The sequence below is a fragment of the Pseudorasbora parva genome, chromosome 8 (genome assembly GCF_024679245.1).
Source record: "Pseudorasbora parva isolate DD20220531a chromosome 8, ASM2467924v1, whole genome shotgun sequence".
Lineage (NCBI taxonomy): Eukaryota > Metazoa > Chordata > Actinopteri > Cypriniformes > Gobionidae > Pseudorasbora > Pseudorasbora parva.
Genome location: NC_090179.1, coordinates 26,748,187 through 26,764,180, shown reverse-complemented (window position 1 = coordinate 26,764,180; position 15,994 = coordinate 26,748,187). Strand labels below are relative to the sequence as shown.

The 15,994-nt window shown below is 40.0% G+C and overlaps 1 protein-coding gene across 7 annotated transcripts in view; it reads right to left on the bottom strand.

Moving 5' to 3' along the window:
- Positions 1 to 15,994, bottom strand: part of brip1 (BRCA1 interacting helicase 1) — an 85,408-nt gene that overhangs the window by 47,851 nt on the left and 21,563 nt on the right. For all 7 annotated transcript variants that reach the window (XR_010906750.1, XM_067450573.1, XM_067450571.1 and 4 more), the window contains 3 exons: positions 15,321 to 15,489; positions 13,697 to 13,837; positions 12,745 to 12,906 (listed from right to left, as the gene is read on the bottom strand). Coding sequence is in view for 6 of the 7 variants with exons in the window: in XM_067450573.1 (XP_067306674.1) it covers positions 12,745 to 12,906; positions 13,697 to 13,837; positions 15,321 to 15,489 (472 nt within the window). In the remaining variant the exon portion in view is untranslated. The remainder of the gene's footprint in view (positions 1 to 12,744; positions 12,907 to 13,696; positions 13,838 to 15,320; positions 15,490 to 15,994) is intronic.

Here is a 15,994-nt window from a genome sequence, read left to right as displayed (position 1 = left end):
TTCAAATTGCGTCCATTTTATTACTAAATTCAAAACCATAATACTGTTTTGGTGCAGTGGCATGGGATCGCTCAGGTGCGCAGCTTAGCTCAAGAGATACAGTACAACTTACCGAAATCCATATCATGTCACATGTAATTGCTCAATCAGTGTTTCAACCGTGGAAAGACATCAGTAAAACAGCTTGTAATGTCACATTTACCTCACAAAAAACATCCAGTGTCCATAAAGTCATTAGTCAGCTAGAAAAATGTACTCTAGAGGAGCATTTTGATAAATATATGCACCATATTACATAGGCTATTCATTATAATTTGTTATATTCTTCGATATTTAATGCATGTATGAATAGATCTGGCAAGTTATTATGACAGCCACCATTCAATTGTTTATATTTTAAAAAACTAACTGGAGTAGAAATATGATTATGTAATTGTAAAGATAATATTATAAATGTATTATAAAAAAATAAAATAAAATTGAGTGTTATGTAAGAGTTTGTAAACAAATCAGTTAACTTTTACCTTCAGTATTAGAGAAGGCTAATGTAGCCTAGGCTACAACTGAATCCCATAGTTTACAGCATTAGTTAAGTGATTTGTCTAAAGCTTGTTGTTGCAAGCTTGTGAATCGAAATCAAATTGAATTGTGAAATTTGTGTCAATACTCAGCCCTACCTCCATCCAACCATCCTGCACAAATTAAAATGCTCATGCAAGTAAGAAAAACCACTGAAAATACCACATTTCATTTATATATCAAAAAAAGACGTGAAGAATTTAACCTGCCTTTAAAAACATCAACGATAGAATAAATGGACAGCATCCAATGTTGCCAGTGGAAATTAGGAACTGCAAGTGTGCACTTCTGTTTTAAGATGTTTGGACAAGGAATGGGAGTTTGTGGGGGTGGTGGTGATGGGATGAGCACATGGCCTTCATGCCTAATTCATAGGCATTATCTGACAAGAGCAGCGCTGTTTCCACGGGGCCTAGACCAGGACACAGCAGAATGAAAATGTCAATCTGCACACTTGGCTGAGGCTCAGGTGCACAAACATTGCAGAAGTGACCCTACACCATCCCTCTCTGAGGTCAGTGACAGTGCCATCAAACAGATGGCGTGCTCAAAGACGACATGAACGCACTAGTACCAAACAAGCTGCGACAAATGATAAGAGGCATTTAACCTCACATCCTTATTCCACTGTGTACATCTGGAGAATGACAATCACTGCTTAACTTCAGGTTAAAACGGTTTAAGGACCAATAAAATGATTTCCAACTGTAATATTACAGTAAAGTATGAGAATGTCTAACACCACAGCACTAGACAGCCTTTAACCATTAGTATGAGTGTATAAGGTGTGTGCAGCCCCACTTCTGACACATCGTCTCTCACACTGCTCCCGAGGGCTGGGAGCTCACGACAGCAGTGACCCAGTCTCATGCCTTATTCAAGGCCCCTTTACAGCAGACCAGAATCTCACATCTTTAGAACTCTGCAGCAGACTAACATTATCTGCAATAGACCACAACACACACATTGGTCACATAGTCAGTAGTATTTACTGACTGACACTTGTTTTAAGAGGTGACTAATGATCCTAAACCTAAAACATAAGGCAGAAGTTAATCGATAGGAGACCGAAGGGAATCAAAGGTCTGTATAATGAGGTAACTTTACATTCTACTTATCTAAAAGGTCAATAATGAATGTTACCATAGTAAATAACAAAACTTTGTATTATTCTGTGAAATACTTTTATTCTGCATTCGGACAACTCCCACTTCTTCAATTCTCTCAGATATGTGGTCAAAATCCGTTAAAAAAAATATTGTAAATTAATTAATTAATCGAACAATATATGATTAAGTAAATTAATCTAGTTAATCTAATTAATCTAGTATCTGAACAAACTTCTTTTACTCTTAAAGGGTTAGTTCACCCAAAAATTTAATTGATGTCATTAATGACTCACCCTAATGTCATTCCACAGAAAGCTAATAAAAACATCATCAAAGTAGTCCATATGTGACATCAGTTGGTTGATTGATTCACTGATTCATGGCCGTTTGAATCTTTATTTGAGGTTTGAAAACAAACGCGGAAGAGAAGACTGATGCTGAATAAAATCATTGTTTTTTGTTATTTTTGGACCAAAATGTATTTTCGATGCTTCAAGAGATTCTAATCAACCAACTGATGTCACATATGGACTACTTTGATGATATTTTTATTAGCTTTCTGGACATGGACAGTATAGTGTGCATAGACTACATATGCTCTGGGACTAAAATATAAAATATCTTAAACTGTGTTATGAAGACGAAGGTCTTATGGGTGTGGAACGAAATTAGGGTGAGTCATTAATTCAATTTAATTTTTGGGTGAACTAACCCTTTAATATGTTTAGTAGTAAAGTAGTACTACTAAAGTCAGTAGTAAAGTAAAAATGTTATTGTCAGTAAAGAGAAAAGCTCATATCTCAAATGTCTACACAAGAACTGGTTAACACGTCCATAGAAGCTGTTGATAAAACAAAGTGGAGTGAAGACTATCTAGCAAACATCCAGAGGCACAACAAAAGATGAATAATTCATTGTGGTTAGTTGACTAAATATATGCATCACTCAGCTTGTGTCACCATGCTAGATTAAGTAGACCGGATACAGCTCTCTGAGAGGACATGGAGGTGAGGTGGCACTGTGAAGCCCAACTGTGTGCATTCTCTCTCACGCTCTCCTTTCTTCTGTCACCTACACTACTCTTTACCTACTTTTCTCAAACCTTGATGCTATTCTGTCATGTGACAACACATTGCTGTTTTTTCTTTGCAAAAGGCATAAATAATGGACAAACTTGGTTGTAGGGTGGCATAAATGAAACATAGTGCCCTGGTGGCTGCAGAAGAAGTTGTGTAGTTGCTGTAAATAATTCAGCTGCAAATATCACAGTGATGATCACGCCAAGGACAGAGCATAGTGACGCCCCTGCCACCTGCCTGCAGGCACCCACACTCCTCGGTGCTGACACGGACCAGGCCATTAGTGAGGCCAACAGCGAGAACTAAACACCATAAAATAAAAACAAGATCACTTCAAGTTCTGTTTTGTTGTTATCGAGAGCTATAGCTGGAATAAAAGGATTGCCTTGCTAATGGGCAGCTTAAAGAAAGGGAATTGCATACTTTACAATGGCCCAATAGCAGTACAAAAACATTTACTTTGATACACTTCTGAAACTATTTGATCAATGGACACAGTTGCAAGTGGACAAATCAAACTTCATCCAGTAAGAAAACCTGTAAATTATCGGAGAAAAGAGATGTTAGTGGTGGGATACCCTTGGCTTCTAAGTCATTAATGGCATCAATTTCATTTTTGGGTGAACTAACCCTTTAATAGGCCCCAGAATATGGTTAATTTACAGTCAAACCAAAATTATTCAGACATAAATACACACACACACACACACACACACACACACACACACACACACACACACACACACACACACACACACACACACACACACACACACACACACACACACACACACACAAAATTGCATATTGTGATAAAGTTCATTATTTTCCATAATGTAATGATAAAAATTAAACTTTCATACATTTTAGATTCATTGCACACCAACTGAAATATTTCAGGTCTTTTATTGTTTTAATACTGATGATTTTGGCATACAGCTCATGAAAACACAAAATTCCCTATTACTAGTACTTAGTTTTACTGCACTATAAGGGGAGCATAAAATACTTTTTATAAAAAAATTACCACCCTCAAACTTTTGAACAGTATTGAAATTGCATTCTTATAAGATAGGGTAAGTAGGGTACAATGGGGCTAAAGGCACACATTTAGAAAAAAAAATACTTTATTCCCATAGTGCATGGTTGCAGAACAAATATACATGTAAACAGCAACAGATTTAATGTGAAAATAAATCATAAAAGTGGTTCATTTTGTTTCTCTTATATGAGGTGGCAAGGTGGGCTTTTACCCCACACACCGGGTAATCCAGCATGGGGTAAAAGGCACAATGATACAAATACTTTTAAGGTTTTTTAATAATGACTACGGTAATACTTGTTCAAAAAAAGCACTTTAGCAAAGTTTGTACTAGTTTCTGTTTATTTTGATAAATATAATAATTCATTTTTATTCAATAAATATATTGTCGTTAAAATATGTTAATATAACAAAATATTTTACAAATATATATCTCAAAAAATTAGTATATTTCATCCAACCAATAAAAGAAAAGTCTTTTTAATACAAAAAAAGTCAACCTTCAAATAATTATGTTCAGTTATGCACTCAATACTTGGTCGGGAATTCTTTTGCAGAAATGACTGCTTCAATGCGGCGTGGCATGGAGGCGATCAGCCTGTGGCACTGCTGAGGTGTTATGGAGGCCCAGGATGCTTCGATAGCGGCCTTAAGCTCATCCAGTGTTGGGTCTTGCGTCTCTCAACTTTCTCTTCACAATATCCCACAGATTCTCTATGGGGTTCAGGTCAGGAGAGTTGGCAGGCCAATTGAGCACAGTAATACCATGGTCAGTAAACCATTTACCAGTGGTTTTGGCACTGTGAGCAGGTGCCAGGTCGTGCTGAAAAACAAAATCTTCACCTCCATAAAGCTTTTCAGCAGATGGAAGCATGAAGTGCTCCAAAATCTCCTGATAGCCTGCATTGACCCCGCCCTTGATAAAACACAGTGGACCAACGCCAGCAGCTGACATGGCACCCCAGACCATCACTGACTGTGGGTACTTGACACTGGACTTCACGCATTTTGGCATTTCCTTCTCCCCAGTCTTCCTCCAGACTGTGGCACCTTGATTTCCAAATGACATGCAAAATTTGCTTTCATACGAAAAAAGTACTTTGGACTGAGCAACAGTCCAGTGCTGCTTCTCTGTAGCCCAAAAGTGGCTTGACCTGGGGAAAAGCGGCACCTGTAGCCCATTTCCTGCACACGCCTGTGCACGGTGGCTCTGGATGTTTCTACTGAACCAGGCTGGGAGTTTTTAAAAGCCTCAGGAATCTTTTGCAGGTGTTTAAAGTTAATTAGTTGATTCAGATGATTAGGTTAATAAGCTTGTTTAGAGAACCTTTTTATGATATGCAATTTTTTTGAGATTTTGAGAATTTTGGGGGGTTTTCATGAGCTGTATGCCAAAATCATCAGTATTAAAACAATAAAGGACCTGACATATTTCAGTTGGTGTGCAATGAATCTAAAATATATGAAAGTTTAATTTTTATCATTAATGAACTTTATCACAATATGCAATTTTTTTTAGAAGGACCTGTATATATAATATACATATATACATAATTCCTACAGTGGACTACCAGAAAAATATATAAAACATTTGGGACAAAAATTATTCAGATACTTTGACCCGTTTTGCTTAAAGGGATAGTTCACTTTAAAATGAAAATTCTGTCATTCTTTACTCACCCTCAAGTTGTTTCAAACCTGTATGAGTTTCTTTCTTCAGCTGAACACAAGGGAAGATATTTTGAAGAATGTCAGTAACCAAACAGTTAACTGGAGCTATTGACTTCCATAGTATTTTTTTCTTCTGTTAACTGTTTGGTTACTGGCAATTTTCATTTTAAAGTGAACTATCGCTTTAAGTGTTTTTTTCTTTAATTGCTAATGCAACCATCTACACCACAGACTGAACAAATTGAAGCATTGCTTGTAATTGGTTGACCCAAACTGATATATACAGGGAGTGCAGAATTATTAGGCAAATGAGTATTTTGACCACATCATCCTTGTTATGCCTGTTGTCTTACTCCAAGCTGTATAGGCTGGAAAGCCTACTACCAATTAAGCATATTAGGTGATGTGCATCTCTGTAATGAGAAGGGGTGTGGTCTAATGACATCAACACCCTATATCAGGTGTGCATAATTATTAGGCAACTTCCTTTCCTTTGGCAAAATGGGTCAAAAGAAGGACTTGACAGGCTCAGAAAAGTCAAAAATAGTGAGATATATTGCAGAGGGATGCAGCAGTCTTAAAATAGCCAAGCTTATGAAGTGTGATCATCGAACAATCAAGCGTTTAATTCAAAATAGTCAAAAGGGTCGCAAGAAGCATGTGGAAAAACCAAGGCGCAAAATAACTGCCCGTGAACTGAGAAAAGTCAAGCGTGCAGCTGCCAAGATGCCACTTGCCACCAGTTTGGCCATATTTCAAAACTGCAACATCACTGGAGTGCCCAAAAGCACAAGGTGTGCAATACCCAGAGACATGGCCAAGGTAAGAAAGGCAGAAAGTCGACCACCACTGAACAAGACACACAAGCTGAAACGTCAAGACTGGGCCAAGAAATATCTCAAGACTGATTTTTCTAAGGTTTTATGGACTGATGAAATGAGAGTGAGTCTTGATGGGCCAGATGGATGGGCCCGTGGCTGGATTGGTAAAGGGCAGAGAGCTCCAGTCCGACTCAGACGCCACCAAGGTGGAGGTGGAGTACTGGTTTGGGCTGGTATCATCAAAGATGAGCTTGTGGGGCCTTTTCGGGTTGAGGATGGAGTCAAGCTCAACTCCCAGTCCTACTGCCAGTTTCTGGAAGACACCTTCTTCAAGCAGTGGTACAGGAAGAAGTCTGCATCCTTCAAGAAAAACATGATTTTCATGCAGGACAATGCTCCATCACACGCGTCCTCCACAGCGTGGCTGGCAAGAAAGGGTATAAAAGAAGAAAATCTAATGATATGGCCTCCTTGTTCACCTGATCTGAACCCCATTGAGAACCTGTGGTCCATCATCAAATGTGCGATTTACAAGGAGGGAAAACAGTACACCTCTCTGAACAGTGTCTGGGAGGCTGTGGTTGCTGCTGCACGCAATGTTGATGTAGCCTATTAAAATCATTCAGATATTGCATGCCGTTGCGATATGCATATTGCAATATGTACATTGCCGATATTTCGATAATTTCATTTATTGCACAGCCCTAGCCACCACCAAGCTTCACAGTTGGGACTGTATTGGACAGGTGATGAGCAGTGCCTGATTTTCTCCACACATACTGCTTATAATTAAGGCCAAAAAGTTCTATCTTGGTCTCATCAGACCAGAGAATCTTATTTCTAACCATCTTTGAGTCCTTAAGGTGTTTTTTAGCAAACTTTAATGTGGGCTTTCATGTGTCTTGTACTGAGGAGAGGCTTCAGGCAGGCTGCAGTGATGATGGTTGACTTTCTACGACTTTCTCCCATCTCCTGACTGCATCTCAGCCACAGTGATCTTTGGGTTCTTCTTTACTCCTCTCACCAAGGTGTACTCTTCTCCCCCGATAGCTCAGTTTGGCCGGACAGCCAGCTCTAGGAAGGGTTCTGGTCGTCCCAAACGTTTTCCATTTAAGGATTATGGAGGCCACTTTGGTCTTAGGAACTTTAAGTGTAGCAAAAAAAATTTGTAACCTGGGCCAGATCTGTGCCTTGCCACAATTCTGTCTCTGAGCTCTTCAGGTAGTTCTCATTTGATTTGAATTGATTCTCATTTGCTCTGACATGCACTGTGAGCTGTAATGTCTTATATAGACATGTGTGTGGCTTTCCTAATCAAGCCCAATCAGTATAAACAAACACAGCTGGACTCAAATGAAGGTGTATAACCATCTCAAGGATGATCCGAAAAAAATAAGACAGCACTTGAGTTAAATATATGAGTGTCACAGCAAAGGGTCTGAATACTTAGGACCATGTGATATTTCAGTTTTTCTTTTTTAATAAATCTGCAAAAATGTCAACAATTATGTTTTTCTGTCAATATGGTGTGCTGTATGTACATTAATGAGAATTTTTTTAAGCAAATGGCTGCAATATAAGGCCATCCTTAAAAATATTCTTGTTTGCCGTAACCCGACCGACCCTGTCAATTTAGGGCCGACTCAATTTTTTATTTTTTTTTCCTTTTAGTCCGACCGACTTGCCGGTTGTAAATTGGCTTTAAGACCGACCAATTTCTTTTTTTACTTTTCAAACAACTAATACAACAGTAATAAAATAATATGAATTATATTTAAGTAAGTATTATAAATGTATAAATTGCCTGGGCCATACAAACGAAGGCTACGTTCTTTCGTGTATAGAAAAACCCGTGACGTCATCTATGTTTACACTATGGTTAACGGATGTCACACTGCCTGCACGTGCGTTCGTTTCGGCTCGGCTCATACTCTCATTCACTGTAACGTTAGACTGTTAAAGCCCTGTCGGAGATTTCGCCGTGTGACAGGAGTCAGGACCATGGACACGTTACACACACCAGGCAAGTGCACTGCAGAGGGGAGGGCTTAGTTTGAGCCCCTGCCCTTTTTGAAAATGAATCAAAAGTGCCCCTCTCAACATTTATCATTACTATATTGTGGCGAATAAAACAGATTTTGAATTATAATTAATATAACAACGTGTACAAAACAGTAACAAATGGCGGAAAAGCCGTTTATCTTGTCTCTGTCAGTCTGAAATGTCGTTGTCATAACGCGTTGCTATGGGTAGCGTGTGTTCTGCTCGACCCCAGCGCGTGGTGGGAGCGGCGGCACTGGTTGTAACTTGAAAAATAATGCTTTATGTATGGTTCTGTCGATGGATACACGTGCACTACAACAGCGATAATAAAAGAAAACATGGGCAAAACGGTCTATCTTTGTAAACTGTGTTCAATGGATGCGAGTGCTGCCGTATGATCAGTCATTTCGCCGTCATCACCCAGTATATTCGCCAGAAGACGCGAATGAGAAGAACCCTCTGCAGTGAGAAGATCTGTCTCTGTGCGCAGCGCGCGCACGTCTCACAGCGCGCAAATATTGAGTTATTTCAAGTCTTGCGTTTGAACGGATAAACTCACACAAAAAGTATGTCAACATGTCGATCTTGATGAGTATCAATCAGACAGTCTATATCCCTTAAGAGAACTTTATAAAGTTGAGAAAGACGATGCATATCTCTGTATTAGGTCTTAAAGGAGCAGTAGCCTTTACTGCTGTCTGTCAAACAAAAGATAAGGACTCACTCACTGCTCTTGACTGAATAGCTGGTTATAGCTACTTAATTAATTGAATTCATAAAAACAACTTTTTGCTTTTTAATATTCAAATGCACTAGTCTATATCACCAGATGCGTTGGTCTGGCAAGAAGTGCAAGCCACTTCAGAGACACAGATAGTTGCGTGTTCTGAGTTAACACAATCGAGCATAAAAATAAGAAACATATCACAGGAAAATACTAAAATGGGAAGACAGTGGGAAAAGAGCTAAAATACGTGAGAAACCCGGAAAAAAAGGGAGGGTTGACAGCTTTGAGTCAATGACAGCTAGCTGGTGGTTGGACACTTTTCTTAAAGAATGCACCTGAAATTTATGCAATAAACATGTTTTTAACAAATATTTCAATTTGTTTGTGGTCTATATAGCCTGCAATTAGCCTATGCGCCCGAAGGCACGGCTTGAAGACCCAGTCAGTGATGTCACGATATGCCAATTTGTTTAAATTCATACCTACGTAATCACCATCACCAAAAATTTACATTTTTTTTTGTATTAAAATTTGGAAAAAAAAATATAGACCTACCTACCGACCCTTTTTTAAAAAATTTTTACTGTTACTGCAAACCAAAATATTTTTAAGGATGGCCTAACAGAGTGAAAAATTTAAGGGGGTCTGAATACAATCCGTACCCACTGTATTTGAAATAATTATACAATCGATACTGTATGTGTTTACATATGAAGACTCTCTGGGAGAATGGCGTTGCCGGAGAGAGACCAAGAGTTGATCGCTATGTTTTCTCAGGCCGCAGAAAAGGTTTTCCAGGCAACCAAAAAGGTTGGACTTGTGTGGAACCCTCCACCGTCCAAGGCCTGTAAATTTGTTCAATCTAACAGGCAAAGCCTACAGAGCCTGTGGACAGGCTGTGTACACCCTGCATCCCATGGTGTTTCTTCAGGTGCACCAGGCATTCATGGACATGCAGAGGGGCAGACCTGAAAACAAGCTCCTTCAGGGGACGAAAGTCACAGCTTGTGCATTCAGGCAGACGATGTCCACAATAGTGGTCCTGTAGAGCATCATCTCTGCCTCAACCTGGCCGATATGGGGATGCCGATAAACATCAGTTCCTAAATTCCCCCATTTCCCATGTTGGACTATTCGGCCACGCGGTTGAGAGCTTTGCCTAGCCGTTCTCAGCCATCCAGAAGCCAGAAGCAGACGGAGGCCATCAAACACATCGCTGCTACCTCCACCCACCCCCAGCTGCAGATCCTCTGCCTTCTCGTTGCTGAGGACATCCCCTTGCAGCCCCCCCCGCTCCCGCTAAAGACCAGCAGCAACCTTCACAGTGTGGAAGGCCGCCCAGACCGCTACCAAACCAAGTGGCAAACAGAAAGTCAAGCGACCCTGAGACGGCCCGCCCAGAGATGGAGGGGACAGCTCTGTGGGAGAATCTTTTGTTCAAATTTTATTTTTTGTTCCACCACTGGCCCACAGGCTAAGGATCCTCAAGAGCCATTTCCAAAATATCTGGGCGCCAAGAGAGTGTGCATAGCGGTATATAAAGCTACCCTCAGGCTCCTTTCCCATCGCCAGCAGGGGTTGCTGGTTGTGCCCAGGATGCACTCAAGAGACCTCCTCACACCCGCCATCCGAGTGGGGTCCCTGCATGCCATCTCGCTGCCCCACTGCGGGTATGCAAGTCCCACTTGTTCAGTCGCTGGAAGCCTGGCTAGCACTTCCCAGTCTGTCTTGCTGGCTTATCCATACTATCAGATTCATCTATTCGATTCAGTTCGCCCAGCGCTTTGCTGGATATAGTAAATGATGACAAAATTAATTGTGAAAATATAGAAAGTAAAAACACTAATAAATAAACAAATAAATAAAGTATTTCTGTAATACAATTACCTTGGATGTGCTACAGCATCTCTAATACTGTTGAAACTGTATTTATGGCTATGCCTAAGAGACTGCAAACAGTATGCTGAGAGGCCTTAGGGGCTCATAGCCTGTGCTCAGAGCCCCTGTAAAGCACTTTGACTTTGAGAGGATGCAAGTTATATAGATACATCCACCAACCCCTCCTTTCCACCCCACCTAAAGCACCAGGCGCCAGCTAAGATTCTTCTTCACACAGACAGCTTGGCGACGTCAGTTCTAATGGCCCTTATCTTAATCTGCTTTAAAAGCATCCTGCATTTCTACAAGATCTTGTCACCTTTCTCAGCCCACATTTAATAAGCAGACCCTCTTAACTGTTTAGCCTTCTTGTCATGAGGTCATGCCAGAAAACAGGCCGCTGTGGTTAACAGGGGTCCAACTGAGACAGGTTGGAAGCTGCAAACCCATCTTGAGAACCATAAAGGGCTTGTGTGTCTACTGGTGTGAGTTATGAATGATAATGTTAGGGTGTTTGAGGGTGGTATAGCACAATTGGTGCCATGGGGACAAGTGGCCAGAACAGACACACAGAATGGAGAGATGGTGATCAAGCATGAATTGAGAGGTGTCAGGAGACTACAGATGCTCTGATCTGCTTCTCCTCAGACGGGACACACAGGCTCCAGAACTTTCAGTCTCTAATGAGTTCCCTAAACTGCTCAATTTCTAGATTAAATATTAATCAACATGGAACATTCATACATGGACATGATACACAACAGGGAATTTATGTGGTCACTTTATAAAGAAATTGGTTCCTGTGTTAAAGTTCGAGTAGCATACTATGATTCTGGTAGGCTAAATATATTCTATGAAATATATTAGAAATGTACACTAAGAGTACATCAACACAAAGATGTACATGCACACAGATATTTGAGAATGGTAATCATCCCCTGAGAGGGTACATCATGACAGACAGCCTGAATAGGGCTGAATTATTCATTAGCTAAACGTAACAAACAATGAGGAACAAAGTATTTTTCAATGGTTTTTAATAATTGAGCCTGTTACCTGAAAAGGGATACAGAAAAACCGTGAGCCAGCACTCAAAGGTTTGTTCATTATCCATAATACATTACAGCTACGTATTAGTGCATGTGGTCATCGTCTGACCGCTGCTATTGAAATTAGAAACAGCTGCTTCTGTTGTTATGACTTTGTGGATCCTCTACGGAATGTCAGACAGCAGCAACCACAGTTTTACACAGCATGCAGATGATATTATTATAGAAGTTCTAAAGGAAAACAGTAGCATGTTTACAGAAATGCAAAATTGTGGTCTCTAAGGCCTCCCAGTGGCAACTTTGTAGAGCTGCAGTATCAAATTGACATTGACAACATTATTTTTTTAAGCAAATAAATATGAATGGGATTAAATGGTTAACTTGATTTTTATATTTTCTGTTGCCACAGTACTAGATTGAAGTGGGAGGTTACCAGTGTACGTCTGTGCAGTTGCAAAGATGTTTGGGTTGGCTGCTAGGCCATTGCTAGGTTAGCTGGTACTCAACAGTCCAGAGAGAACATTCCCCAAGTCTCTATGGTCCTTAAATATGTTTTCAGGTGTCCCCCTTCAAATTAAATTGTGCATTTTATCATGTTTATCATTAATATCCTTAGCGCAGATGGTGCTACTAAATTGAATACTTGGAGATAGAGGTTTGTTCAAATCCCTAACCATATGTATGAGCAATAGTCATGCTTGTGTTAGCCAATGCCACATATTGCAGAAAATATTGATTGTACATACCTTGTAGGATGGCAGGAAGCAGAGAACCCCTCGACTCACTGTGTGGCACACTTTCAAAAGCAGTGCCCCTACTTCATCCTGAAAGGCAAATGTCTCTGCATGCTGAAATGTAGCACATAGTTTACGACCCTGAGGCCCTGCACCAACTGTACCGACCCAGACCTGCAACATAAACACACACCGATAATTTAAATTATAGTACTGTTCAAAATTTTGGAGTTATCAAAGGGATAGTTCACCCTGAAATTAAAATAAAGTCATCTTTTACTCACCCTGCTCGTTCTAATGAGCAAGCTGTTGCCGGCTCACACGCACGCACTCACTGGAACGTGCACAGAGCAACAAGCTTTGACTGAATAAGGTTTATTTCTCGCAAAAACTCATAGTATGCCTCCTGAACACTTTCCATATATGGCATGCATCTCACTGTATCTTTGCGTGATACTTCTGTATCCTTTTGTAAAGTTTTAGCCATTCACATTATATGAAGCAGCGCATGCAGGACGTTTTTCCAAAAATATCTCCTTTTGAGGTTCGAAAAAGATGAAAGGTCATTAGAACAACAGCAGGGTGAGTACAAGATAATTATTTTCATTTCAGGGTGAACTATCCCTTTAAGAATTAACAAGGACATATTAAATTAATCAAAAAGACATTAATAATTTTACAAAAGATTTCTCTCTCAAACTTTATACTTAAAGAATCCTGATTTTTTTTTATTACAGTTTCCACAAAAATATTAAGCAGCAAAACCATTTTCAAAAATGATAATATATTCATTCTTGAGCACCAAATCAATAAATTATAAGGATTTCTAAAGGATCATGTGACACTAAAGAATATAGTAATGGCTGCTAAAATTTTGCCTTGTTCTTACAGGGATTTCAAATAATAATTGATAATCTTTCACAATATAACTCGCATATCCTGATAAATGCTATTTGCCAATGACCTGTGACTTGTTGATAACATGATTGGCCTCCAGCTGGATGGAGAATTTGATGCCCAGTTCAGAGGAAAAGGAGCCCATGGGAGAGAGGGTGCCTGAAGTCAGAACAATACTCCGCACTGAATCGCTCAGATCTGAAAATGCCTGCCATGAAACACCACCAACCACAACAGCTTATAATACATATTCATTCTGACTAGTGTTGTCAGAAGTACCAACTTCGGTACCAAGTCGGTTTTGAAATTTAAAAAATGTGACGCTTTAAGCGTTGCTGAGCGGAACTGTAAACACCTGTGATTGGCCATTGTGCTCACCTGCTCATCAGATATGTCTGTCTCTTAGAGGATGGATACCCGACCCGAGCCCGACGTGTTCCGACGGTACCCGACGGGTCGGGCCGGGTTCGGACAGATATTTAGAAATGACGTTCGGGTTCGGGTCGGGCTCGGTCACGTCAGCGTGATAAGGCATTGAACCTTTTAAATTTAAAACTGCTTATTATGCAAGTAGCCAATGGGCCTGTTAAACTTGATGCAATGGTTTGTTTCTGTGACTAAAATAAATGTAAAATATTACCCTAACATCCGTCTTCCAGCATGCAGAAATTTGTTTATGTCGCCGTGACAACAACGCGCAACACGTGCGTGCATATTGCCCGCGGCATCCTCATTCCAGTGAGCGCAACTTCAGCGCTGCTGGCAGCAGGACAGCCTTGAAGCCATCCACAGTTGATGCAATCCTTTTTCTGCATAAAACCTCGATTAGCCTAAACTTTGATGGATAGATTATGTAAATAGATCCCATGTTGCAGTTTAGGAACCACACAGTTTGAGAAAATTGGTAAGATAACTTTCATTTCAATAAGCATGTCAATTGTGTTACGTTAATGTTTTGTTCTGTTAGCTTGGGCCATTTTTAGCAGACCTTTGTTCATTTAATTTCAGTTGGCTATTTGATTGGGCTCTGTGTGAGGTTTGATGCCCCATGCGCGGGCTGATGCGCTCGTCTGTAACGTTAAACATTTCAGAATGCCTTCCTACAGTTGCTTAATAAAAGCGGACTTTCCACACAAACAAACGTGCGTGTCATTAGTATATGAGGGGAAAAAAATTGATTTTAACTGTCGGGCTCGGGTCGGGCTCGGACATAAATATTTTAATGCCTGTCGGGCTCGGGTCGGGTTCGGTTACTGCTCTGTCGGACGCGGGTCGGGCTCGGACAGAAAAATGCGGCCCGATCCGCACTCTACTGTCTCTGGCTACAATGATCAGCAATTCAAAAACATGTTCACAGATCACTTACACAGATACACACGGGAACCGTCGCTGGTAATATGCCTGCTTGTGCTTTCAAACGCTCACATTTTCAAAACACTTTCAAACACTTCTGTGTGCTTTCAAACCCTCCTGTGCATTGATCATTGTAGCTAATCAGACATATCAGATGAACACGTGGGCACAATGGCCAATCAGAGGTGTTTGCGATTCCACTCAACAACGCTCAAAGCGTTGTTTTGAAAATGTTCAGTATTGACTTAGTACTGAAGGCAGTACTTTTTGACAACTATCATACTGACAACATTCAAATTAGATTTTAAAAGTACTGCAGCAAGCATAGTTGTTCTCACCACAGCAGGGTTGAGGCACCAAAAGCTCAGGGTATGCACCAGAGTTTTGGTGCGGGTACTCTGTCGGCGGCGCTGGGGTCGAGCAAAAAAGCCCTGAGCGTCAGGCAAGTCCTGCTGGGTGGTCCACATGTAGCACTGCTGAAGAGCCACACGGTAATCATCTGCAAACCTGTACATATTCACAAATAGAAATTCAGTAAAACCAATAGATGAATGTGAAATAACTGGCTTTTGTGGTATTAAGTGACTAACTAGAGCATGTAGTACAAAGTTTGTTCAACGCTTTTAAAAAGTTATTTTTAACTTGATAAGAGATAATCAAGTACACTAAAATACACTGGGAATACTTTTTTGTGCATTAAACTAGAGCTGGGTGATATGTCAATTATTTGAAGATACATATGTGATGATTTAGCTGGCAATATTAAATTAGGAAACTTTATTTATTCAACTATTAAGTTTCCATAAGTCTGACCCTTTTTTGGTTTTCCTTTCAAACTAATCTGTGAAATGTATTTTATTTAATCAACTCAGATTCAGCAATTCAATTGTATCAAAAATGATTGGCACTTTTCATGCAATGGAAAAAAAAAGATTTAGTAAAAATATAAATGTAGGTAAATATTATATATTAGGTAAATATTAGAAATTAAATTAAAATTTTGGAAAAATGA